Here is a 27832-nt window from a genome sequence, read left to right on the forward strand (position 1 = left end):
ATCCAGCTCCCAATGTTGTGAAAAGTCAGCAATCTGGCCCCTGGGTGAACATCTCTTGGCCCACCAGTTAGGCAAAAGAAGGGAATGGAAAAAGGGAAAGCTGTTGCTGGTTAGCCATTTGGTGTTCGGAGGGAAGAACAATTAGCAGGGGCACCTCTTATTCCCCAATCAAAGTGTTGTTCAAAGAACATGAGTGAGGACCAAGGTTTTTAAAATGAGGGCAGTGTGTCCTTCCTTGCTTTCAGTAGATTCTTCTGAGAAAACAGAACTCTTTCCTTCCCCCTTCCCTGTGAAACGGTGAATTGGTAAATCAAAGTGGAAGTCACAGCTGCTCCCAGTGTCACTTTCTTTCTTTCTGAAGGCATCAGCCCTGCCTATTACATTTTTGTTAAATACACACATATAAAATATTTGCATTAATTCTGTAGATATTCTGCTTATATTAATAGCTCCTTAAATCCTCGTGACACAATGCAGCCTTTGTAGCTTTAGACCATATAAATAGTTCTAAATACTGGGCTGACTTTCACTTCTTCAGGATAATCTTATGATATCCTTAATACTGAATGGTGGCTGCAGATATTTCCGCTAAGCCCTTTTAAGACCTAAATTGGGGTCACTTTGAAGGGGGGGCGCTGTGGGGGCTTGTCTCCTTGCATTTAATAGCAGTGTGAGTGAGACCATGAATTTGTGCCCATTTCTTAAATTTGTTCTTGTTCTTAAATTTGGTTAATATAACATTCGCTGGAGGATGTTATGAAAGTCTCTTTCATTGCTGGCAAGACATCTTGGGCAATGTGGCTGATTGGAAAATGAGGAATTCTCAAGACGAACCCCCAAACAATTAGTGTTTTGTTCACTAAGTGTTAGGAAGAAGAGGCTGGGCCATTTGCCACTGTGAAATTGGTGGTTGTCAGACAGCTGTCTTACCCATTTAGAAACAACTAATGCTAATTGTGCATAATCCTCTCATAAGGAATCAGTTGGCCCAACTGTCAATAAGCACTGTTTATGAAGCCTGTAAGTCATAGTTGAATGCACAGCAGTAGCAGCTTCCATTAATCTGGTCATTTATTTTCTCTCTGGAGCTAGCAGAACTCAATGAAGTAATTGGGTCTTTCCAAGTTCCCCATAACAGAAATGTTTAAAATATAGCCTAGAAAAGAATTACTGTAGCATTTTTACCTAGCTCTTCACTTGAAAAGTTCCCAGAGTGGCTTTCTGATTAATAAAAACAAGAGAGTCCTGTCATACGGGTCTCGGTCTACAAGACATAAAAGAAAGGAAGGAAGGAAGGAAGGAAGGAAGGAAGGAAGGAAGGAAGGAAGGAAGGAAGGAAGGGAGGGGAGAAAGGCAAATGTTGGTCTTAGTTCTTAAAGCTACAGTTCTTAAAATGATAATCCGGGATGGAAATGGTTCAGCTTTACTCTCTAAGGGCTAGGAAAAAGTCCTGAAAAATCTCTGTTTCAGACCATGGAGAGAAAAAGCCAAGGAGAGCAGACAGTACTGGGCCAGAAGGATCAGTGATCTGATTAAAATAGAAGGCAGATTTTAATCAGGCATAATGGATGGGGGGATGGGCAGACAGAAGTTGGGTGAAGGTGTTGTTTTTTGAAACAGCTTTGTTCAAAAACTCAGCTGTTGGGCAGAGGGACAACTCATGGTTTGATGGGGCCTCTAGTGTCGCTTCTTTTACATGGAGAGTCCCCAATTAACCTCAGTGGACTTAACTGGCAGTAAGTCAGGACAGACATATAAATTTTCTGCATCTTGAGAGCAATGCTATATGGGGGCGGGGGGAGACAGCTTTTGGACACTGTCAGAAATGTAAATAGCATCTCTAAGCTGCCCCACTGCTCAGCAGAGCACAGGAAAGGGGTGAGGTTGGTGATGTGCCCTACTGGTGCATTGGGATCCTGGCAACTGCCCAAGGGGTGCTGAAGCCAGTTCTGGCTGGGTAGCAAAAGATGAAATGCCTCTTCCAATATGCATGGTGGGTTAGGTTGGAGGATGGTAAAGAGTACTGTAACTCTTGGTGCAGCTACCAGATCGTTTGCTAATTTGTATGACTTCTCCAGTTGGATCTTTTGTTATGCCAAAATATTTTTCAATTTTTTTTCTTGTCCAGACAAACTATAGATTTTGTACCCTTTTGAGACATAAATCAATTTATCTTGTCCCTGTTTTTAATATTAAAGGCTAAATCTCCATTACCTGCCCTGATCCCTTGGGCACAGGCCTGGAGTCCCCACATAAATAATAACATCCGAAGTAGGCTTCGCAAAACATTTAGTGGAAATATTTTTATAGAGCATACAAAGGGTGACTTTGCCAAAGGTTCTGCTTTTGATCCTACTGGTGTGGTCTTATCATATATAAGCTTCCATTTCACGCAAGCAAAAAACCCCATATCTTTCTTTCTAATGGCTTCTGTTAGCTTTGAAGCTGGTTTCAGTTAAATATGTTATCTCAATTTTATGTGAAAATTGACCATTTAATTATATTTCTGTTGGGATAATCATGGTTTTGCTGTCGTCATCCCTAACAGATTTTATCTTGGAGAAACCATCTGATATCAATCTAAAAGTTGAAAGGAGAGGTGGTTCAAAAGATTTTCAGCTTTGATCACTGCTGTGTGCCATTCAAAAGCAACTTGCCATACCACAGGCAAGAAGACGAACAAAGCACTTTCAGCTTCTTATGCACAACTAACACAAGGTGTTCTACAGTAGGGATTGTTGCAAACCTACTAATTCTCTATATCATTTTTCCAGTTATAAAAACCTCCAGATGTGTCACACATGACTTGATTTCCTGTCTCTCTGTTTAATATGACCAGGTTGACAGATTATCTATGTCAACTAGGAGAAATTATGAACTATAGCAATTTGGACTTTATGACAAGTGTGGTGGAGTCTCCTTCTTTGGAGGTCTTTAAGCAGAGGCTTGACAGGCATATGTCAAGAATACTTTGATGGTGTTTCCTGCTTGGCAGGGGGTTGGACTGGATGGCCCTTGTGGTCTCTTCCAACTCTATGATTCTATGATTCTACCCATTTCTTGCTATTCTGTCATGCTTCCATGAGGCATCTAATCACATAAAAAACACTGCCTATCAATAACATTTGCTTGATTTACCTTTTTAAATTAAAAAAAGCACAACTGAACACTGTGCTGATAAAACTCCTTGAATCAAACTAAAGTGTTAATGCTGCAGGGAATAGTCCTGGAGTATTGACTAGAATCATGCTCTGCTGTGTTGAAAGGTGAAGTTCAGCACTGAACCAATAGGTTAAAGTGACTAACTAAAAATTTACATTTTGTGGGGGGAGAGAACCTAGACTTTATCCAAATAAACTACATTTTATCGTAAATTTAAAATGTTTTTTAAACATACACACACACAGGCTAAGTGATTATTAGTACATTGTTTTTGTAAATGATAGAGTGTGCCATACAACAACTAGGACCGCATACACACCACACACTAAAAACATTCTCCCCGCCCCCAGATAATCCTTAGAACTGTCATTCATCCCTCACATAACTATAATTCCCAGCAGCCTTAACAAACTACAGCTCCCAGGAAACCAATATTTACATATGCTGCACTTTTAATGAAATGTATGCAAGGCTCCATTTGAGTTTATGCACCTGTCATTTTATGAATTAAGCAGTGGAGACATGCAACACAAATAATGGAATAGGATGGGTTTTTTCATGCTTATGCCAACTGTATTACTCCATGTCTGGCTCCAAGCCATTGTTATATACTGTATGCAGTTTACTTATAACCATGTCAATCTCAAGCATCATTTAATGCACAAAGAGTCCTGTTCATTCAAAGTGAATCACACCTCAGTACAAAGTGCCAGCAAAAAGCCCTTAAGTGTTGTCATCAGTACAGGCTCTTAAATGCTTAATGGGCTGAGTGCTTGTTTTCTATACTTGTATGGATTTCACATGGTTCCTTTTAGCTTCTTTTTTTATATCCTGCATAGCATTTCAGTTATGTGCATTTTAATTGTTGGTTCCTTATACTTTAGAACAATTCTTCAACAGCAACATCAGTTTTAATTGCTGGAGCAATCCAAACATCATTTAGTTGTCATCTTCTGCTTCCGTCTGGTTAAGAGCATTACTGGGTTGTCTGTGGCAATGGGAGTGTCAAACTAATACCTAATTTCTTTGGATGTACCTTCAGAAATCAAGACACTTAAGTTGACCCAATCGATCATTGGCAGAGCAATTGGCTAACATGATGTGTGTGTGTGTGTGTGTGTGTGTGTGTGTGTGTGTGTTGGGCAACTAGCTGGAAAGAAATGGAGTATGCCATCTCAGGGGCATGTCAGGTGAATGGGAGGACTTTGGATCCAACCCCAACATGGCCCATCCTCTCTGCCCCTGGGGTACTGGTGATACCTTCAGCTCAACTGTGAACTCATCAGGTAGCTTAAGTCAAACCACTGTCACTTTCAGCTCCTTCCCCCAATTTCGGGATATGAATTTCGGGATAGTAATACTGTAGTAATACTGTAAACAGCATCTTAAAAAGCAGACACACCACCTTGCCGACAAAGGTCTGTATAGTTAAAAAATGGTTTTCTCAGTAGTGATGTATGGAAGTGAGAGCTGGACCATCAAGAAGGCTGATCGCCGAAGAATTGATGCTTTTGAATTATGGTTCTGGAAGAGACTCTTGAGAGTCCCATGGACTGCAAGAAGATCAATCCTATGCATTCTGTAGGAAATCAGCCCTGAGTGCTCACTGGAAGGACAGATCCTGAAGCTGAGGGTCCAATACTTTGCCACCTCATGAGAAGAGAAGACTCCCTGGAAAAGACCCTGATTCTGGGAAAGATTGAGAGCACAAGGAGAAGGGGATGACAGAGGACAAGATGGTTGGACAGTGTTATAGAAGCTACAAACATGAATTTGATGAAACTGCGGGAGGCAGTAGAAATCAGGAGTGCCTGGCATGCTCTGGTCCATGGGTGTGATGACCTGGGACTCGGGCTAGGCTCCTGGGTCTAGTAACTCACCGGCGTCTCCCAAGCTGCAGAGACTCAGGTCTGAGAGAAGGAGAAACCTGAGTGCTCGCAGGAGGAGTGCTCGCCTTCAGACGAGACAGGGTGGTGTCGTCGGGGGATCGGGACTGGCCATTACCCCGTCAGAGTTAAAAGGCGGTCAGATCCCACCCCAGGTTGCGGGAGCAACATTGCTGTTTGCCAGATCCTGCCTGTGTTCCTGTTCCTGACCTTGCCTGGTTACCTGCCCTGCACCCTGCTTCGGCTACATCAGACTGACTCTACGTTGACTCTTTGGACCATGGACCAGACCTGGACTTTGCCTCTTGGATTAACCATGGGACCAGCACAATGGGGTCACGAAAAGTTGGACACAACTGAATGACTGAACAACAACAACAATACTGTAAAATTAGTTGTAGCGCTCTGAACACCTTTAATCACTAGGGAAGTGTGAAACCTTATTCTTTATCTTCTCCATTGTCACCTACTCCCTCTCCCTCTCTCCCTCTCTCTCAGTATGCCTTCTAAATAATACGTTGCCAGTATGGGCTAAGCCATTAATGAATGAAATTACTGAATGAAGACAGAAGTAATTACTCTTCGAAAGCTTTTTCCCATTTCCCACTGGGCAAATTTGGAAATCTGGCAAATTTAAAAACTTGATACCATCCTCACCTTCCTCATGGCTCTAGTTTTGTTTTGCAGCAATGATCTAGACAGTTTAAAGAGTGTCAATTTGTAATGACAAAATGTATTTTGACCCAGAAACCTCTAAATAGAAGCTAGACCAACCGAGCTGACAGCAGGTTCACAACAGACAATTAATTTAGAAAGTTATCAGTCAGTAGAAAATTTCCTTTTGTTTACATCTGTGAAACAGATGGCCAATAGAAGATAATTTGATTATATCTTCTATGCCTGTTTGAAATTAATTCAGCACCATATTATTTGAAAAAAACCTGTGTGATATACTGGTATTTAACACAATCTAACTGAGGAGATTTATGGCAGCAACACTGTTCTTTGATGTGAAATTGGGAAACTCCCAGAACATATCAAATTATGCATCTGGTGACTGCCAAGTATATGAGGTGTGACAATACACCAATATAAATGCTGCCATCTATTGATGTATGATAGCTACTGTTTTTTCAACCATTATCTTATTTTACTCTAATCTGTCATTACAAAGCACTTGCAACCATTACTTGCTCCTCATTGAAATACTCTAGACCAAACTCTCCAATATAACCTCTCCACGTGTTTCTATTTTGAGTTGTTGAGCATCTGACTCCTATTCTGCCAAAATCTACTAGTTACTTTTCTGCTGACCACATAGTAGAACATTTGGCTCATCCTTAAAATGCAGTCCAAAACTGAAAAGTTCTAACTGCATGGCGTGTAGACCATACACATTTTCTTGTCCCAATTTATGTTTTCCTTTAACCAATCAATTTATAGACTTCTCTATGGGTGCATCAACAGAAAGTCTTGCACAAGCCCATTGGAACACATGAAACTTGCTCAGACACAGTTCCATTTGAAACATGGAGTGAGGCTCGATGGGTTAGACCACAGAGCCACCCACATCCCTTTATGGAGAGACACTGCCTTCTTATAACCCAAGCTTGCTTGAATTTCATACCTACCAGTAAATGGTAGGCAACAGTCTACCAACACATAGCAACTGTCTCTCCTCTTTGCTTTCCAAACTAAAGGATAGGAGCATGACAGTTTGACTGTTTATTTTATGAAGGAAGTCAGTAACGCTTTACAGCTGTTTTAACTGCTTCATGAAAAGTAAATAACTTGATCTGCCCACATGAGTCTAAATTAATTCCCTCTTTAGAAACGTTCTAGAGGCTTTCCCCTAACTTCCTAAATGGGTGAGGAATATGTTACAAAAATATAATGCATTTTGCAGAGGACGCAATGTACTCTGGCTATCAACAACTGAAGTGGCTACAGTCATACCTCTAGTTACATATGCTTCAGATTGCGTACGACACGGGATAGGTACACGCCGAACCCGGAAGTAACGGAACGGGTTACTTCTGGGGTTGGCGATTCACGTATGCGCAGACACGCCGAATAACATCACACGTGTGTGCAGAAGTGCCGAATCATGCGGGGAGCATGCGTAGATTCGGCACTTCAGGGTAAGTACTGCTCTGGATGCATACGGGGCTCTGGAACGGATCCTGTTCGTATCCAGAGGTACCACTGTACTTTCTTTACTCTTAAGTAGCATTGTTTTGCTGTCACTGGGAAATATCTGATTCTAAGCAAGAATGTTCTGCTGATAGTTACAAATATTTGAGAGGGCAGGGTAGAAGAAGAGGAGTTTGGATTTGATATCCCGCTTTATCACTACCCGAAGGAGTCTCAAAGCGGCTAACAATCTCCTCCCCCCCCCACAACAGACACCCTGTGAGGTGGGTGGGGCTGAGAGACTTCAAAGAAGTGTGACTAGCCCAAGGTCACCCAGCAGCTGCATGTGGAGGAGCGGAGACGCGAACCTGGTTCCCCAGATTATGAGTCTGCCGCTCTTAACCACTACACCACACTGGAGGAAGGTGGTTTATATTTTGGAAAAGAGGACAAAAAGAATCTGATTATACAGTATTTACAAAATATATGAACTTCTAGAGCTAGAAGGCCCAACCAGTCCCATCTTGTGCACTAAAACAAAAGGATTTCTCTACTATATATACTATTTATACCTAGACTAGCTCAGTTGAAAGCACTGGCAGCAAATTTCACCAGGATCAGAACCAGATACCAGCTCAGGGGGTTATAAATACTCAACTCCTTTTTGAGGAAACATTAAGGAGACCCTGAATTCTTATTTGGATTGGATTCAAATCTGAGCTGGAGAAGAATGCCTGATTTACTATCCCATCTAACCTTCCAGTCCCAAAATGGAGAATGAGAAGGAAGGAAGTGGGTTGGGGGGTACAACTTTCTGAAGTTGTATTGACTTGTCTATTTCCAACCTGGTACATTTTCTGAGCCATTGGAACACAAATCCCAGGGGAATTTTCCCATTTTCCTTTGATACAGATCCCCCAGGACTTGAGTTGACACATCCTGATGCCACAGGTCAGTGAGTCTCATTGGGGAATGGAGTTGAACCAGACTCCAATCCTTCATGAGCCTCACTGCCTGCTAAGGCTTTATTGGCTGCAGACTTCTGCTTTAACAGGATAACATTGATTTTGAAATGCTTTTGTGCTCCCAGTTCTTTGAAGCTACAGTCTAAACAGGTAGAGGCAGATAGCAAGAAATGTGGTGGCTGGTTTTATTGGACTGTCTTGAAGTATAGGGTACTAATTTCAGATTGAAACATTTCTTCAGGTACAACGTTGCCTCCCCCTTTCTTTTCTTCTTCGAAACATGCATTCCTCAGGGAGCAAGGGGGCTGTGTGAGGGAGTTAGATTGTGCACCAGGCTGTGATTGCTAAGGCAGAAGGGATCTATCCTGATTAAGAGGGAATTTCCTGTCTCTTTTAAGGACAGCTATAAAGGACTTTCCCACTGAGAAGGGGGAGTAAGAGAACTATAGAAGAGAAAAATGAGGATGAAGTATTATAGAAAGGGTGGGTGAAAACAGGTGGGAGGGTAGACGTATCAACTGACAGTCTGTTGCAATATCGAATACCGCTTATTTAGCAGCAGGCATTAAGCTGGAAATATTTGATGGCAGTATGAACTTGAGTTGGTGGGATTTCAAATGCAATTCCTGTCCTCACTGTATTGCAATGTAAGGTAGATAAATTGAGGACTACATACCCAAAACAAAGGACACCTGCTTACAAACTGTATAGTAGTGCAATGCGAAAAATATATGTATGTTATTTAATGGAACTCAAAGCCATACAATCACACTGTCTAGGGAGAAAATGAAAATTCCTATTATATTTTTAAACATTTACATTATTTAAACACTGTGAGCTGTAGTAGTTTTGTACCATTACAGGGCCTATCTTTTGCCGCCTTGTTTCCAAGTACAGAGTAGCGCCTGTGAATGGGTATTGCAAACTTTTGAATTTCTTTTCATATCTCAACAGTACATTCTGTAGAATTCATCTCCATTGAATCTTGTTTCCTTCAGTTCAGTCAAACTTGTATTGCACAGCATGATAAAATTTCCTCTGCTGTGCTCCTATTAGAATACAGTATCTGAAAGACTCTGCAATGAATTGAGCTTCATTAAGTTAAGCTACAATAAAATTAATGGAAATTTTACTATTTCCTCCAATGGAAGTTGGACAGTGTCTCTAATTGAGCACACTTTAAAGTGCAAAAAGGTGGCATCTTATTGTGTCCATGGGTTTTGCTCATGCAAGAGGGCTTCATCTTTGCCTCTTTATCCTGTAACCTTCATGTACCTCCTCAATCTGTGCTCTAGAGTATGGGGGACCTCCAGAACAGATTGGGAAGGAGAGGAAGAAGAAGTTCCATTGCATGAGCAGAAGTTCACCAATGTGATGTTAAATATCACCCAATATGTTAGAGAACGAGTTACAACTTGAAGATGGCAATATGCATTTTTGGTAATACAACATAGGTATATTCCCAGATCAAAGTTCTATATACATTTCAACTTTTTTTTGTCTGCTCACAGTTAGACGAACATTTCAGAAATAAGGGACTTTTGGTGTTTGGTTTTAATGCTTTTGTTGTTGTCATGTTCTGAAAAAATGGCCTACTCTAGTCCATCTGCACATAATTAGTAGGATTTGTAACTCTCAAATGGGTGGGGCTAGTGAGAAGAAGGGACAGTTGTCTTAAATTGTGGAAAAGCTGAATTATTGCCTTTAAAGGCACAGGTACTTATGTTGTTTAAGTGTAAAACAATTTCAAGCTATGCTAGTTTAATATATCTAATCTGTGCATGCCACCACCCCATTAAAATCAAAGGCAAATAACTGATCATTGGCATACTATTGGATATAACAACTTCATGTACTTTTTAATGTAATATCTTGGGGCTGACATGTGCTGTGGTGTTCCATAGCTATGAAATATTTACCTGCTTGGATATATTCTCCTCAAAACAGTAGGTGTTTCATGTATTGTTTTGGTGCCTGTTGAAGACATTCTTATTTATCCAGATGCTTGGGACGCGGGTGGCGCTGTGGGTTAAACCACCGAGCCTAGGGCTTGCCGATCAGAAGGTCGGCAGTTCAAATCCCCATGATGGGGTGAGCTCCCGTTGCTCGGTCCCAGCTCCTGCCAACCTAGCAGTTCGAAAGCACGCCACGCCAAAAAAGTGCAAGTAGATAAATAGGGACCACTCCGGCGGGAAGGTAAACGGCATTTCCGTGCGCTGCTCTGGTTCGCCAGAAGTGGCTTTGTCATGCTGGCCACATGACCTGGAAGCTGTATGCTGGCTCCCTCGGCCAATAACACGAGGTGCGTACCGCAACCCCAGAGTCAGTCACGACTGGACCTAATGGTCAGGGGTCCCTTTACCTTTATCCAGATGGTTAGAATGTTTGTACAAGTTTTCATTTGTTTAGGTCTTTTCTATTGCAGTTTTAACCTTTTGGATGTTTTTAATTATGGTTGTAAATTTTTTTTAGTGGAAATTCGTTTTAGCTTTTTTGTAAACTGCTTTGATGTTTATTTCTACAATCAAGCAGTATATAAATGTTATGAAATGATAGAATAATGATATTTTAAAGGGTGCTCAGGATTATGCAGAAGAAAACTAGAAAAGAAAAGGTGGCAGTGACAGGGTTATGGGGGCTGAGACACATGCATGAACTGTGTCAGGGTGGGTGTACTAATGCAGCAAACATTCCTGTGTAAGAATATCTGATCAGGGTGTATTCATGACCTCCACTAAAATTAACTACTGAGGCTTCACATGCCAGCATATATTTCACCCTCCACTGTACATCCCTTGACAAAGAAGAGCAGGCTGCATTGTAAATGGATATTCTACCTTCATTTTAAATATTATGTCAATACAGTAAGTATGAATTTCTGGGTCCCAGCTTGTGAGCAAAGTAAATTTTCCTGTGATCACTATAAAAGAGTAAGCAGTTCATAGCTTGGTTTTGTTCTCATTACTGTGGTGTTACCCTGAGGTTGATGTTGTCTGTTTGAGATGCTGAAATTCGGTTTCCATGTTTATTGTGACTTCCTGTCTGTGACTTTTTTCAGATAAGTCATTTGTTTGCTTGTTTTAAAGGAGTAATACCTGAGGACTCTAAAGCCATCTTAATGCATGCAAGCTGTATTGTAAGGGAATTATGTGAGAAGAGGCTTCCAGGGCCAGCCCTACCATTAGGCAGAGTGAGGCAGCTGCTTCAGTCAGCTGATTTGGGGCATTGAGAAATGTAGCATATTGTTAGTTACTTAATTTGTGGTGGTGGTGGTATCTTTACAGCGGGGGTGGGTGGGTGGGATTTGTGGGATTTTCTGCCTCAGATGTCAAAATAACTTGGCTGGCTTTGATTATTTCCATGCACCTTGATGTAAAGGCATAGCTGCCAAGTTTTCCCTTTTCTCACAAGGAAGCCTATTCAGCATAAGGGAATTTCCCTTAAAAAAAGGGATAACTTGGCAGCTATGTGTAAAGGGAAGCACTATTTATTTTGCCTCAGGCTCCTAAATGTCTTGGACTGGTCCTAGGTCAGAAAAAAAAATCATTTTCTGAAGGCAGAAAAAAATCCTTCAGACAGTTAAAAGTGTTGCTACTCACCCAATGTGTTCCATCTATACAGACAAGTTTCTACTTCTGACACCCTTTAAAAATAAAAATAAAAGATGATTGCATGCACATACACCCGGAAGTGCTTATTCTGATAGTAAAGGTTGCTACATATGTTTGAGTTGCACTTTTTCTATAACAAGTACAACCAGCATATAGCAAGAGTAAGTACACTGTTAAATATCATAAAGTTTTAAAGGAACTCAAATTCCTAGGAGCCACAAAAGATATAATTTCAAAAAAAAAATAGTAAGATTTTAAAAGGGGTAACTTTATACTAACACTCCTGCTTCAGAAGCCTGTCCAAGGAAGGCAATTGCAGAGTCAAATAAATCAATGAGGTATATGGCAGGCATAAAGTACCTAGTTTGTGGGGAGATGAGGATGCCCAGGCAGTAGTCTTGAGTATTAAGAATAATAGAAATACATACGAGAGTTCTTTTTTGTTGAGGACATAAGTTAAGACCCAAGATGCATGTCAGTAAGGAAGTTCACATTTCTGAACTGTGTTAAAGTGTTTGGAATAAATTTTGGTTTCATAAGCACACATCTGCACAGAAGTTTGAAATTAGTTCAGAAGTGCATCTAATACCTTCATATGTGTTGGGTTTTTTTGCCCAACTACCTAGAAATGTTGTGCTGACTTCTGGGAGTGGCTTTGGCGTAACACGACCAGTGCAATTTTACCATAAGTTTTTGCCCGTGTTAATGTATGACAAAAACTGTTAGACTGTAAATTATGCAAGTCTATGTCATTTTTTGAAGCATGACAATACTTTCGCTTGGCTCCCCCCCCCCCATTTAATTAAAAATGTATAAGTTAAGTAAGTTTAAATAAATGTTAAAAATTAAGAACTAATCCAAAAATCGTAGCACGGTTACTTGTTCTATGGTTATATCATCCTTCCTTTTGTCTTTTGTTTGCTCAAGTGGGAGAGGACACTTAGCATGGGGAAAGTCTCCTAATGGAATTTCAGATGACTTGTCCTCTTTGTGAGAGGGGAACAAGCTCTGGCAGGGGATTAAGAGGAATCCTGGATTGTGCTCCCAGCCCAGGAGAAGACAACTTCCCCTCACAAAAGGTGTCCTTCTCTCAAGTAGAACAAACACACTCAAAAGGACAGAATTCCCACCTCTCCCCTTCCTGTTTTTTCTTCACACCAACCCTGTGAAGCAGGTTAGGCTGCAAGGTAGTGATTGGCCCAAGATCACGCAATAAACTTCATCATGCCTGAATGAGGATTTGATATACCATCCAACACTGGCATACCATGTCCTAATCCAACACTTTAAGCACTACATTACTCAACTAAGAGGCCAGCTGAGAGAACATTGATGTTAAAATATGATTCAGAAGCAAGGTATTCAAAAGCAAAAGTACCAGCTGACAATACTTTAAAATAGGAGTCAAGTAACTGGACGTTCCTAAGCCAAGTTCAGCCCCTTGAGGATTATTTAGCGCCAACTGAGAGTGAAAAGAGTTGAGACAAGCTCATCTTGTAGCTTCAGAATTTGATGGCAAGAGAGAGTGGGAGTTTAAGGCAGAGGCATCTTCTCTCGCTCCCAAATTAAAATTGCCCTTTAGGTAAATTAAGTTTTGACCAGGGCTGTGTTTTACACTTTATTTTACACTTGGGATTGTGACAAGCAGGAAATGTGAATGTTCCTGTGAGGATCACCTCAGAGTGCTGATGCTAAGTTTAAGCATAGTGTGAATCTCAACAGTCCCTTGTGGTTTTAGATAGCACCATGAGAGGCACTGCATTTTAACACATGCGGGGCTTTTTTTGTGACTAACGTTGTCAGCCATCAAGGAGCGGAGCACACTCTTTAGTCAGTTCTAATTATGGTATTTGCTATCAAAAATACAGTGCTCAGCTGTTACTGTGGTATCTCCTTGAGTCATACTCATGAGTGTCTGATTCACACACATCTCTTCAAAGGAAAATGTTCAGAGGGACAGCAGAGGGAAATGTATTTCATTGTTAATAACTGGCAATGAGAAGCAAAGTCAGGAACACAGGCATTTCATTACAGAAAGTAGTTGTGTGTGACAAATAAAAATTTCCAAGGGAGCTTCCAAATGCACATTTGCTCTGCACAAATAAGACCATTCTTATTTGTTCTTGATTAATTTTTTAATTTAAAATATTTATAGCCCAGCCTTCATCTGTATGAACAAAGACAAAAGAATAGCTTGCTGGATGGGACCAAAGGCCCGTCTAGTTCAGCATCCTGTTCTCACAGTGGCCAACTAGATACCTCTGTGACAAGTCTGCAAGCAGGACCTGAGAACTCTCCCCTTCTGTGCTTTCCAGCAACAGCTATTCAGGTGCATAATAGCCTGAAAGTGGAGGCAGAGCACAACCATCATGGCTTGTAGCTATTGATAGCTTTATCCTCCATGAGTTTGTCTAATCCTCTTTTAAAGCTACCCACACTGGCGACCATCTTTACCTCTCATAGAAGCAGAATCCATAGTTTAACCATGCACTCTGTGAAGAAATACTTTCTTGGGTCTGCTCTGAGTCTTCCAACATTTAGCTTCACTGAATGTCCACAAGTTCTAGAAAGATGGAGAAAAGCTTCTATCTAGCCCCCGCCTCCTTACCTGTATTATTTTATACATTTCTGTCATCCTGCCTCTTACTCACCTTTTCTCTAAAATGAAAAGTCCCAGAGACTAGGATCCCAGTGGAGATTTACTCAAGTGAAATCACAGTTTGATAGGTTTCTTTCCCCACCCCACCCCACCCCTTTTCCCATCAAGTAAAGCATATTTCCTGAGCGGGCCTCTTGCTCATTTATCATGTCACTCTTTTAAGCTTTTAAGAAAATGAAGTTTAGCTCAGTGCTTGATTAATGAGTTTGTCAGCTTGATGAAACTAAGGGTAAATAAAATAAATGTGCTTAGTTTTTAACAAAATTTCCATGGGAACTTTTGTGCACATGATAGAAGAGTCCTTTGTCTACCGAATAAATCCAGTTCACCTGTCATAACCAGTTCATTGTTCTGGGCCCTCCAAAAGTTGTGGGTGTGTGACAGTCAAAGCATTTGACAAGGCCACATGTTTGACAGCCACCCTTACATACTTTCCCCAACTTGTGCCTTTAAGCTTACACATTTTAGAATATAGTTGTTTCCTTAGGTCTTACTCTTGTTTTCTTACAGGCAGTGTCCTGTTTATATTGACTTTATGAGGTCATCTGTCAGAACTTTGATTGTTCTGTCTTTAGTCTATCAGCAGTGAACTGAAAAATGCTGGGTTATATTTGGAAAAACAATATTGACCTGGCACATCCCTAATTCAAACCCAGGGTATGAAAAGGGTGTGCATGGAACTCTTTTTCACATATAGCTCTTCATCATTTATGTGTTAGAGGCAACTGTCGTGATTTAATAGCAGGTTTTTTAAATCCATGAATCCATGTTTTTAGCATCATTTTAAAAAATCTACAGGGAACAGAAGGTCCATATTGGATGGCAGCAATCATGCAGAATGAGAGGCACGGGGTTCAATTCTTAAGAGCCAGAATTGGAGCATAAGTAAACCATTGTCCTTTCTTGCCAATTATAGCTCCTCTCCCCAAGTGCTTCTCCATCCCTATCCCCACCCCCAGCCTAACTTACTTTCATTATTTGAGGAATAAGGGAACATTGAAAGGTGCCTTTTGCTGAGCCAGACCACTAGTCTACAGCAGGTGCAGGGTACCTTTGGCTATCCATATGTTGTTGAATTACAACTCCCATCATTCCTGGTCATTGGCCATGCTTGCTGGGTGTGATGGGAGTTATAGTTCAGCAACATCTAGCTCTCCGGGATTTCAGACAGGAGTCTACCCTAGCCTTACCTGGATATTCCAGGGATTGAATCTGGAAAGCATGGAACAGCAAACACAGATGCTCTATCAATAAGCTACAGCCCTACCTGAAAGCTTGACTGGGATGGAGGAAAGCACTTGAGGTGGCAGACAGAAACTATGGGAAGAATAAGCTAGAGGTGGAAACTGCCACTCTCAAATCTTGCTTGACCCTTGCTGGCAAGGCACTTGCTGTGCCTGCAGAAAGTCACAATTTTAATTTCTTGCATATCCAGTTAAAAGTAACTCTGGCAGAAGAACTGGAGAAAGTCTGGGCTTGAGACTTTGGACTGCGCTGCCAGTCATGAGTGGACAGTTCCAGGGTTGATGAACTCATGGTTTGATTAATTATAACACTTTTTCAGAACTCTGTGCAATGCTTCAGAGTTTTTGCCTGGATTCAGTTAGTTAATGTCTTGTTAAAAATGATACATATATTGTTGTTGTTATAAACAGTCATAAGCATAATCTTCCTGGTTCTGTCATTGTGTCTATCTACAGTATTTGTTAATCTTTTCAGCCACTTGAATTTGTCAATTGCAATGCAGATTTTGACTGGTTTATCAATGGACAATAAGAAAATGCTGGGCATCACATTATGCTATCTTCTGCAATAACTGAACTAGGGCTAGATTGGTGAAATTCCTAGGGTCTTGCAAAACTGGAGGAAGCTGCAAACTCAAGCAATCTCTTGCTTCTATTCTGCGATGCTTCCATAATTAGTTTAATGTGTGCAAAAAGACCTTGCAATGCATGTAAAGTAAGGTGTTGCTTAAAATGAGCAATGTCCTTTGTAATTTAGCATTCATAGAATTGTGCTGTAAAGCAAAAACACAGGCAACATCTCTTCCTTCCACTACAAATAATTCTATTAGATTCAAATATGCATATGGTTGAATAATTTTGTCTTCAGCAAATGGATGATATTAATAACAATTCTCATTTTCAAATGTGTCAAGATGTAGCTTTCCCCCTGTCCTTTTCTAGACTGTATCAGCTTATATCTAAACTACTTTCTTTTTGGCTAATACGCTGAACATTCTGTGTCTATCTGAGTTTGTACTGTAACTAAATAACAAAGTTGTTCATTGTAATTCTGTCAACTGCTTTATTAATAGCAGGGTGTTTTTTTTGGTATTATGTTTAGTTAATCTTTCCAGTGCATTAAAGAACTAGGTTTACAAGAATGATGTAAAAGTGATATGACAAGAGGATGGTTTGCGGGGGGCAGGGGGGGGGCTTTGATTAAAATTATGAAAATCATAGCAGTGACAAAATGAAATGACCTGCTAAACATCATTCATCCCGTCTGCCTAGATCTGATGAATTACTGTTATTTGGGCAGCATTTTCCACGGGGGCGCAGAATGGAAGGCTAGAGGAAGGAGGGCATGAAAATAAGAAATATTGGGGGGCACCACATTTTGCAACACTCAGGGTGCCATATAACCACAGTCTGCCCTATGCCACATAGTTCTTACTGGGGTGTGAAGATGGCTGACTTTTTCTTTGAAGAATTGTGTTTAAATGCAATATTCTTTCTTAACTAAAAGAGCTTGTTCCCTAAGAATGTTTTTGCAATATGCAATACAACTCTGCAACGATCAGATATCTCATCTCTGGTCTACATGTGCTTTTGCATTCTTAAAAATAATGCAAGCAAATGTCTTATATTTTATGTGCAGGATAGAATTACCATACAAAGGTTATTCAGGTTATGTCACCAATTAGTGCAGTACTGTCAGCCATTTAAAAAATGGCTATATAATACATAGGATATTTTTTTTTAAAAAAATGAAATATAACTTGGATATGAATGTTATCAAAGTAGGAACTTTCCCAATTTTTTTCTGAATTCCTTACATAGAAAGCTCACAAAGTATATTCAGGACTAATATATAAATCCTTTAGAAACAATATTAGACGTTACCAGTGAAGATATTCATAGACATATGAGGATATTTTAGGACGAATGGGATAAATGTTTCACAAATCTAATTTGGTATACCAGCTTTGGAACTGTGAGCTGGTAATGTGTAAGGAGAATGTTTCACAAGTAAAGTGAATAGCAATATCATTTAGGTTTCTTGCTAACTGCATCCAAAAAGAATTTACCAATTTAAATAAACCTACCAGTAATTGGTTTAAAAATACTGTGGATCATTTACAGAAATTTTTTAAATGTAAAAATGTCTAACGTTTGCTGCAAAAATATGCTTCAGCTTTTTCAGTACTAGGACATTGAATTATTTAGCATAAATAGAGAAATTCAGCCCAGTCTCTCTTGCAGACTGTTTAGTTCCATGTCTGATAACCCATTCAGGCTTTAGCATGTTTAGAAGCTTTCTTTAGTTTCCTCCAGCTCTGATGTCAAATTTCTCTATACAAGAAAGACCAGCTATAATAAGCTGAATACTTGATTAGCACAATGCCTTGAATTTTAATGTTGCTAACTTTGTTTCAATCAGCTCAGGGAAAAAGAAGAAAAACGCTATAGTCCAGGGATTGCAAACCTTGGTGGTTGGCTTTAGCTAGTTGGCTTGATAAAATTATGGTTTAAAAAGCCAATTAGATGATGTGATTAATACGTATCTTTTAATCCGCTCTCTGCTTTTTACAGATTTATACAGACTGGGCCAATCACTATTTAGCAAAATCTGGTCATAAACGTTTGATAAAAGATCTGCAACAAGATGTGACTGATGGGGTTTTACTGGCTGAAATCATCCAGGTAGTAGGTAAGTAAGTTTGCCTTTTGTTATATCACAGCCACAATCATCTCATCAGGAACATTTTTTCATGTGAAAAAGAAAATATGTTTAATGCTGCTTTGCAGGGCCAAACAGCGCTTTAAAGGCAGTGCACACATAAAATCATAGTACAATAGCTTAGAAAGTCAGATATAGTGTTCATAATAATAATTACCTGGAAAAAAATCATTCTAAAATCATATAGATATAGAAAGTGCTATGGGCATGCATGCTGTAATTATTAGTTTGATTTTTTTAAAAAAAGCATGGGAATGGTTTGTGGTAATTATTTGTTGCTGAAAAGATCTGTCAAAGCAGTATATCATGCACACACCTAAAGCCAAAACGAAGCTGATGACAAACTTTATAATAGTCACATTGGATTTTTAAATAACTGCTACTGAGCATTCCATTTTTTATTACTGGTATTTCCTCTTTTCTTTTTGATTAATATTGAAATAATTGATGCATTAGCTAGCTGTCTGCTGTAGTTTTGGCTTCAGAAGTAGGTATTAGATGGTAGTGTTTATGCACAGAATTCTTAACATTTCTATTCTGGATTGTGAAATTGCTTTGAGATGCTTCATAAGAAGCAATTAATAAATGAGATTATTATTATTATTATTTAAGTTTTACAAAAAAGAAACTTAAATCTGAGAGGTTATATGAATCAAAGCAGAGATCTAAGGGCAAGAACTAGCAGATCCTTGAAAATACTGTAAGTTTCTAATGTTACAGTCCTATACAGTTGCCTGGGGATGTCCCATTGAATTCAGTGGCACAACTGAGCACACATGCATAGGATTGCACTCTTAAGTTCTGGTTCACAAATTCAAGTTCATCACTTGATAATTACACCTTCAATCACAGACTCAATATAAGATAGAAATTTCATATCACTTCAAATACAAAGTTTTTACCTCATAGAGTCAGGGCCAAAGTAGCTGTTATACTTGATGCTATGTTTCTTCTTTTTCTTAAATTAATTGCAGCAGTGGTGATTGTTTGTTTGGATTTGAGATTGCAGCATGCAGGGAGTAGAGGTTTATCCTTTGTCTCCTTTGCTGTCCCCCCCCCACCAGAAATCCCCCCTGTCCAGCTATGAGTTTTAGTAAAAGATTAAGAAGTAGTTCTTATTAACAGTAATGGGAACTAATGGATCACCACAGTGTTCTCTATGTTGGGCTTCCTTTGCATTTGACCCAAAAACTGGTGTTGACAGCGCAGCTGTTGACAGGAGTGAGACCTTGTCAGCATTTACTTCCTGTACTCAGTAATCTGCACTGTTTGCTGATTGGTCACTAGGTGAAGCTCAATGTGTTAATACTAGTATTTAAACTCCTTAACAGTTTGGGACTAGTTTACCTGCAAGATCGCCTTACTCCATATTTTCAGACTCAACCACTCTGATCTGCAGATCTGAAATGTTACAGGTACCACATAATACTCATTCTGCATTTGTAAGAAATCAGCCTTTTAGCATGGCAGCACCAAAGCTTTGGAATTCCCTGCCTGTTGACACCAGGAAGACATATCCGCTCTTTTCAGTGCCTGCCAACAACATTTAAATTTAAGCAAGCCTATGCAGACTTGGGACGTGGGCGGTGCTGTGATGTAAACCACTGAGCCTTGGGCTTGCTGATCGAAAGGTCAGCGGTTTGAATCCCTGCGACGGGGTGAGCTCCTGTTGTTCGGTCCCAGTTCCTGCCAACCTAGCAGTTCAAAAGCATGTCAAAGTGCAAGTAGATAAATAGGGAAGGGAAACAGCGTTTCTGTGCGCTCCTCTGGTTTTGCCAGAAGCAGCTTAGTCATGCTAGCCACATGAACCGGAAAAACTGTCTGCTGACAAACGTCAGCTCCCTCGGCCAGTAAAGCGAGATGAGCGCCACAACCCCAGAGTCGTTCACGACTGGACTTAACTGTCAGGGGTCCTGTACCTTTACCTTTTTTATGCAGACATGCAGAATGTTAACATGTTTTAATCTGTTTCTTTGGCTTATTATTCATTGTCAATATTTTTGAAGGTTTAAAATTGTTATTTTTAACTGTTTTTACTGATAATTTCATTGTTTTATTCTTTCTGCAAACCACTTTGAGGTTTTTTTTAAAACAATCAAGTGGTATATAATTTTAAGGAAATAAATAAAACTTATTTTTACTATAACTCATTGCTGTCCAGAGTAGATTTTCTTGGGGAACTGGGGAGAGATAAACCTCTTCTCTGTGTATGCTGTGATCCTGATAACAACCAGGAATTCTCTACGGCTGTAATTAATTTAAGAAAAGCAAGACACATAACTGCTTGCTATGCACTCAGCATACTGTGTTGTTTGTGAGCCTCAGTTTGTACATGCAGCTTCCAATCTGCCTATATGAGGAGCACAGTGAGCAACTGTAGATAAATCAAATGATTTACTTGGTTGCATATACCAGCCCTCAGTTGTTTGTTAAATAGCATGGGCCTCATTAACCTTGAAGATTATTGCAACTGAATAAGCTGAGTGTATTTATTTTCTCAGTAGTGATAAAAGCTCCATATGTTGCTGGCATCATCAGCTCAGGTTGTGATCTGCAGAAACTAGGGATGCACTGCAGCTCACAGCACTGGAGTGTTTCCTGCTCTTCTTCCACTTTTGCCAGTTTGTCAAGTTAATTATTTCCTTTAATGATCCATCCATATGGTCTTGTCGCCCACGTGGATGAAATAACAGTGAGCTGAACACTCAAGAAGTCCATTAGCACAAATTAGAATGAACAAGAGAAGAACTTTGACATTTGACATTTTCGGCCAAAAGCACTAAAAGAAATATAGTGGGTCTTCACTAGCGAGAGGCTTCAGGGGTGGTCCATCTTTGACCTCATTCACTTCTTTTCTCTCACATTGCCTGGACATGGGTGACATATATACAATTTCATCAACATCCATTGTGCTTTAGCTAGTCTGCTCTTTTCACCAACAACTTTTTAATACATTAATATCTGATTAATTTACACATTCCTAACCCAATTTTAAAAGTTAACCCCAAAATTTAAGCACGAACAAAAATACAGATAAAAGGTAAAGGTAAAGGGATCCCTGACCATTAGGTCCAGTCGTGACCAACTCTGGGGTTGCAGTGCTCATCTCGTGTTATTGGCCGAGGGACCCGGCATACAGCTTCCAGGTCATGTGGCCAGCATGACAAAGGCGCTTCTGGTGAACCAGAGCAACACACGGAAACGCCGTTTACCTTCCCGCCGGAGCGGTACCTATTTATCTACTTGCACTTTGACTTGCTTTCGAACTGCTAGGTGGGCAGGAGCTGGGACTGAGCAATGGGAACTCACCCATCGCAGGGATTCAAACCGCTGACCTTCTGAATGGCAAACCCTAAGCTCAGTGGTTTAGACCACAACGCCACCTGTGTCCCTAAAAATACAGATACACATTGTCAAGAGAAGATTTTAAAATGAGAATCTCAGCAGAATTCATTTTCTGGTTTTTAACTTCCTCCTAAATGATCTAGAGTTAGGGGTGATCAATGAAGCAGCCAGAACCCCAAAAATGGGGCTCTGAGGAACACCAAATGCTCTTGTCATATTAGATGAATGAGGATTAAAATGGCAACTGTAATTCAATGCAGGCAAGAGTAAAGTGATGCATATTGGGGGGGGGCAGTCCTAACTTCACAAATATGTTATTGGAGTCTAAACTGATGGTGACTGACCAGGAATGAGACGTTGGGCTCATAGTGCATAACTTGATGAAGATGACAACCCAGCCGTGGCGTGGCAGCTGTGAAAAAGGTGAATCCCAGGTTAGTGGTAATTAGGAAAGGAACTGAAAATAAAACTGCTAAAGTTGGCAGTTCGAATTTGCGCAACAGAGTAAGCTCCCATTGCTTTGCCCCAGCTCCCGCCAACCTAGCAGTTTGAAGGCATACCAGCACAGTAGATAAATAGGGAATGCTGTGGTGGGAAGGTAAACGGCATTTCCGTGCACTCTGGCACTTGTCACAGTGTTCTGTGCACTGGCCACATGACCCGGAAAAGCTGTCTGCTCCCTCAGCCTGAAAGTGGACCTAGTAGTCAAATTTGACTGGACTTAAGCGTCCAGGGGTCCTTTACCTTTACCTGCTGTTATACCAATCTATGGTGTGACTAAACTTTGAACACGGTGTACAATTCTTGTGCAATATTCTTCAACAAGAATATTGCACTGCACTGCCTGCAGAGGACTCTGTTTCAGCTAATGCATCAGTTCCCAAACTCAACTAGCAGGGCCTACCAGGAGCTGCCCAGGGTCCTGATTTGCTTTGCCTTCCACCAAACCGGACCTGGAATGGAAGAGGCTCTGGTATTCATTACCATGTATCCCCAAGGGCTCCAGTCCCAGCGAAACAGGATAGAATGTAGAAGGAATTTACCACTTACTGTTAAATGAACACAAAACAAAAGCACAGCCTCGCATGGGTTTTCATTCATCATAATTCCATAACCCCTGCACCTATCTTTCTGAAATTTTGGAAGTTACTCACCTAGTTGCACCTGTGCTATGTATGCCATTTTCATAAAAGGTGTCCCCAGAATCACAGATGAGTTAGGTATGAAAATCCACTTCCCCAAGACTTTTGCATAAAAACCCTTTTGCCTGAAATTTAGCAAGCTTCATCCCTTCAGAAGGGGTTGCAATGCCTGCAAATTCCATCCAATTCTGCCTATAACTTTTTCGTTATAAGTTTCACTTTAAAAACAAACCCTCAAACTGTAAATTTCGACACCAAAAAACCTACCACACATGCACTTGGGCAGCCTCATTAACTCAGAAAGTGTTCCTGTTCCTGAAAAGTTAATCTACTTCTGTAAAAAAAAATAATTAAAAAAAGTTTCCCCTGTGTATTTCTTCATGTTAGTCAATGCATATACACCTGAAACCTTTGATTTTCTAAAGCAAGGCTTCAGACCCAAGGCAAAGCAAGTGGTGGTACTCAAAGCTGTCTGAGGTGTTTGTGAACTGACCCATTTTCCAAAACAGGATGCAAACCAAAGTTTGCCTTCCGTGCAGACCAATAGTTTTTACCCATGAAAACTATAATGAAGACAGGAAAAAAAGTTGTATATTTTCAAGAGTAGGAGCACTTGACTTGATTCTCTTTTTCCATTTCCTCTTCCCCTTGCTTTAATACGTTTGGGTTCAGTTGTTTAAGAACACTGAATTGTTCACATGTAAGATTCCACCCCCACCCATTTCCATTAAATAGAAAACTCATCTTTAAGCACACCTGCTCCTATTTTAATCTCTCAATTTGACACTTAAAAATTGTAAGTCATTTGCATCCCATATACTAGCTGTAGACAAAGTGAATATCATTGTCACATCTGAGGTGATAATATGCACCTATAGTGATTGTGATCACAGTTTTACTATAGCTCATGAAATGGAAGCTACAACATCACAACTCATCCAGAAAGGTAACCCCAGAGCTTCAACCCTAGATATTTTGGTCTGGATTGATTTTGAGACTCTATGCTCCATGTTCATCAACCTCCTTAGTACTGATGCACTTCATACGAGTCAAAATCACCTCTTAGAACTTTTCCACACATGACCCTAAAGTCATATTTTAGCTCTTCTGAAATGAATGTTGTTAATAGGCAATGGAAAGACTCAGTCCACAATAAAACCTGGATTGGAACATCTCCAGATTCTGATATACTAGAGCTTGTGGAAAACTTGAAGTGGATTTTTAATCAGTACAGAAAATCCACTTTCATACAGACTGCATATTGGGGAAAAACAAGAAAGAACCATAAAGCAAATTTACTTTTAATGAAAATTGAACATATAATGCAGCTCTTTACAAATAAGTGCACTTTATAAAGAAGCAAAATGACCTCCAGAAGAACATAAGAACTGTGTAGATGGATCAGAACAGCATGACAAATCTCTTGCTCAAATTATATTTCCCAAGTCAGCAGGCAGTTTATGGAAGTGTGGTCTCTCTCTCTCTCTCTCTCTCTCTCTCTCTCTCTCTCTCTCTCTCTCTCTCTCTCTCTCTCTCTCGACTTGCTAGAGTCATAATAATTTTGGAAGAAATTCACTGGAATGAGCATTTTTTTAAAAAAAGACCCTAACACACACTATTAGTGTGATTATCATTTTGAATTGTGAACACCCAAAAGACAGCTTTCAGCTGCTACCACATCTCAAAGCCATCAGCATGCGTTATCATCAAGCTTTGCTGAGACCAGCAGGGGAGCATTAATCATGGCTCATATGCAGCAGTACCTCTTGTGTGAGTTTCCAGGTCCTACATTGCACTGCTCATGCCCCCCCCTTCTTTTTGTGAAAGGAGAGCCATGGTTTTGACTGGATGGTCTTAGTGCTTTCACTGCTTGTACTCCATCCTCTCACTCCTTTGGATTCCACCCCTGACTCCTATATGGGAAAGGAACAGATTGAACACAACATTAGTGTTTGAAAGCCCCTCCTTTTCATGGCATACGGTTGTATCTTATGATTGGAGGGAAGGGGAGAGCACGGCAGTCTGATAAAACTTTCTGCTGACTAGGACATCTTCCTAGATGTACTTATCTAGTCCTGAATATGGTATGATCCATGCAAAAGCAGAACCAAGCAAGGTTCATCATACCTACAGACACCCTGCAAAATGCTGCTGGCAGATGTAAGGGATTTTGTTTGCGGGTGACTTTTCATTTCTATATATGTTTGGAGAAACCAGCAGCTGCCCAGCAAAGCTATTTCAGGAATACTTCGCTGTCGCTTATAGCATAGAGGAGATGTTGCCATATACATTTAATACTCTGCGTCTCCATGTAGAAGCTAGTAGTCTTGGAATGTGCCTGTCACCAAAGAGTTGAAGAAAAGCATTCCTTTAGGCTGCCTTCCAGTTTTTGATCCGCTCAGTGTACGAGAAGCAAAAGTTAGGCCAATCCACAGTCTGCTTTAATGTGGAGTTAAGCCATTTAATTTGCTCTTTTGACATGGAGAAGAAAAAAGCTATAATTCATCTTCTGAGAATGTATGGAATGAGTACTTTAAAAGACCATTCTTTTTGTTAAGGCATGTTTTCACCCAGTTGCCATATTTATGTATGTGTAGCATGTAGTATAGTGGGAGAAAACAGAAAGAGTGTTTGCAAATGTAGGTATTTCTGCCATGCAATTATTTTGTTCTTGTTATGCATAGAGATCTGTTTAATATCTGTATACTATGCTGCTTAAACTGATAGTTTTTTGCCCTAAAGTAGGGGACTAGTCCATGGAGTTTTCTTGGCAGGGATACTGGAGTGGCTTGCCAGTTCCTTCTCCAGGTGGATCATGTTTAGTCAAAACTCTCCACTTTGACCTGGTGTCCACTCTCCACTATGACTAGTGTGTTCTACTGGATGATATGCTGTACTTGTGTATGCAGTTAAAATCCAAACCTATACCTATAGTGTAAATCACTGGTCTTCAACTGGTGGATCATTTACCCTGATGCAAGGTGGGTCACAAAACAAGCACTACCACCATACAGCTATATGGTAAAAGATTGAGAAATGGGTCCCAAATGCATGTTTGGATTAAATGTGGTTCCTGGGTCTGAAAAGGTTGAAGATACGTGGTTTAGATGAAGTTGTTTGAGCAAGGTATATCTCTTGAGCCATCTGGAATACTAAAAAAAAATTCTACCACTCTTGCTATTTCTTTCTCTGCTTTCTCTCCCTCTTTGAAGCCATTGGCTAACCTACTGCCCCTCTTTCCTTGTAACAGTAAGCCATGTCTAGAAATAACCTGTGGCTTGCTTACCATGAATGAGTGGAGTGCTGGTGCATGGTGCCAAATCATGCTTGCTTTGGTCTACCCTGACCGGAGCTAGAAAACAAATAATACAGTGTTTGGCTTACCATTACATGTGAACCCACACCAAGCCAAGAGCAAACTTTGAGAAGAGAAACAAGCCTCATGTGCTGGTTCACACAGAACAGTAAGCCAGCCACTCCACAGTTTGTTTTTGAGCTCTGGCTGGAGAGGAGCAAAATGGCCATGATTGACCAGCGTGCACATCACACTGTGGTCAACCATAGTTTTTCTTAGACTATGGCTTACTATGATGTGTGAATGAAGCCAATGTGTTGTCACTAATGGCCTGTGTGAAACTTGTGAGTTGAGTCACTGGATGTTCATGTGAGTGGGAGTGTGCTCACTGGCCACACCTCCTGATGCCAGTGTGTTCTCTGGGCACTCAGTGGCTGCTCATCTGGCAGTAATGGAAGAGGGCCCTTATGCATGTACAACCCCGTATGCCAGGGGTTACAACTTTCTGGGAAACTAGATTGGCTGCACAGGCCGGAGTTATGGAGGAGCCATACGCCATACATATGCAAGGCCACTTTCTCACTAAAATCAGATATATAGCCACCTGGAGGCATGTTCAGGTGGACATCAGTATCTGGGGTTTAGCCAGTGGGAGCAATCCTTCAGTTACCAGCCCACAGCCTTTCAGTTCCTTATGAGAATTCATAGGATCAACTGGGTAGGCCCCAGAGTCTTGGCCTCCCAACTGCCTTTAATTCAGATGATATGCTGCCACTGTCCCAGCAACTATGATGGCACAAAATACTTTGAAAGAATTGGGAAAGAAAGATGATTGAGTCAAGAAAGCGTGGAATCCTGTGAATTAGAATACTGAGTATCATCAACACCTCTGGACTAAATTGCACAGTACCAGAATATATTTGCACCATGTGCATTTACACTTTGTAGGTTGAGGTTAGTTGCTAGATCTTGGAAATGTGTCATCAACAACAGACTTCACCCACTGCTTGAAAAGGTAAATGAGATTTTTTTTAAAAAATGTATTTTATTTACATCTGACTTGTACATCTGCATGGCTTATTAAGCAAACCAGCCATGCACTCATGCATAAAGAGTGATGTGGCTTCCAGATTTGAAACAATCGGTCTGGCAAAGATTACCCATCACTTTAAGAATTGCTGTCAGCCCAGTTGTCTCTTTTTGAAATGGTGGTGACCTTCTCCAGCTGTCTCTGGAGGAATGGCTCAGGAGAAGAATTTCGCCGGATGGCTCTGGGTGTTTCACACATATGTTTTGATTGGGCAACCATAGCTCTAGGCTGTTTGATTTAGTTGCAACAAGTGCTCTGGGAATAACTGTACCAGGTGTCTTTACAATAGGTTTTGTTTTGAAATAATTCTGTCTGTTCATTTTTAGCAAATGAGAAAATCGAAGACATCAATGGCTGTCCAAAGAATAGATCTCAAATGGTAAGTGAAAAAATAAATGTGTTTTGTCTTCACTGTGTTTTCCTCTGGGCGTACTTAAGAGGAAGTGAGTTTCTTTGAGCTCAGTGGGACTTACTTCTGAAGAAACCTGTTTGGGATTTAGCTACTGACATGATGGCATATTTAATCAATCAACCAATATTTCTTTATTGTACAGCCATACAATATATCAAATCAGACC

General features: G+C 40.4%; 1 protein-coding gene across 6 annotated transcripts in view; it reads left to right on the plus strand.

Moving 5' to 3' along the window:
• NAV2 (neuron navigator 2) overlaps nt 1-27832 on the plus strand; it is a 538652-nt gene that overhangs the window by 334783 nt on the left and 176037 nt on the right. For all 6 annotated transcript variants that reach the window (XM_060275159.1, XM_035117262.2, XM_060275158.1 and 3 more), the window contains 2 exons: nt 18235-18352; nt 27581-27633. In XM_060275159.1, coding sequence (XP_060131142.1) covers nt 18235-18352; nt 27581-27633 — 171 coding nt within the window. The remainder of the gene's footprint in view (nt 1-18234; nt 18353-27580; nt 27634-27832) is intronic.

This window comes from Zootoca vivipara, chromosome 1, assembly GCF_963506605.1.
Source record: "Zootoca vivipara chromosome 1, rZooViv1.1, whole genome shotgun sequence".
Classification (NCBI taxonomy): domain Eukaryota; kingdom Metazoa; phylum Chordata; class Lepidosauria; order Squamata; family Lacertidae; genus Zootoca; species Zootoca vivipara.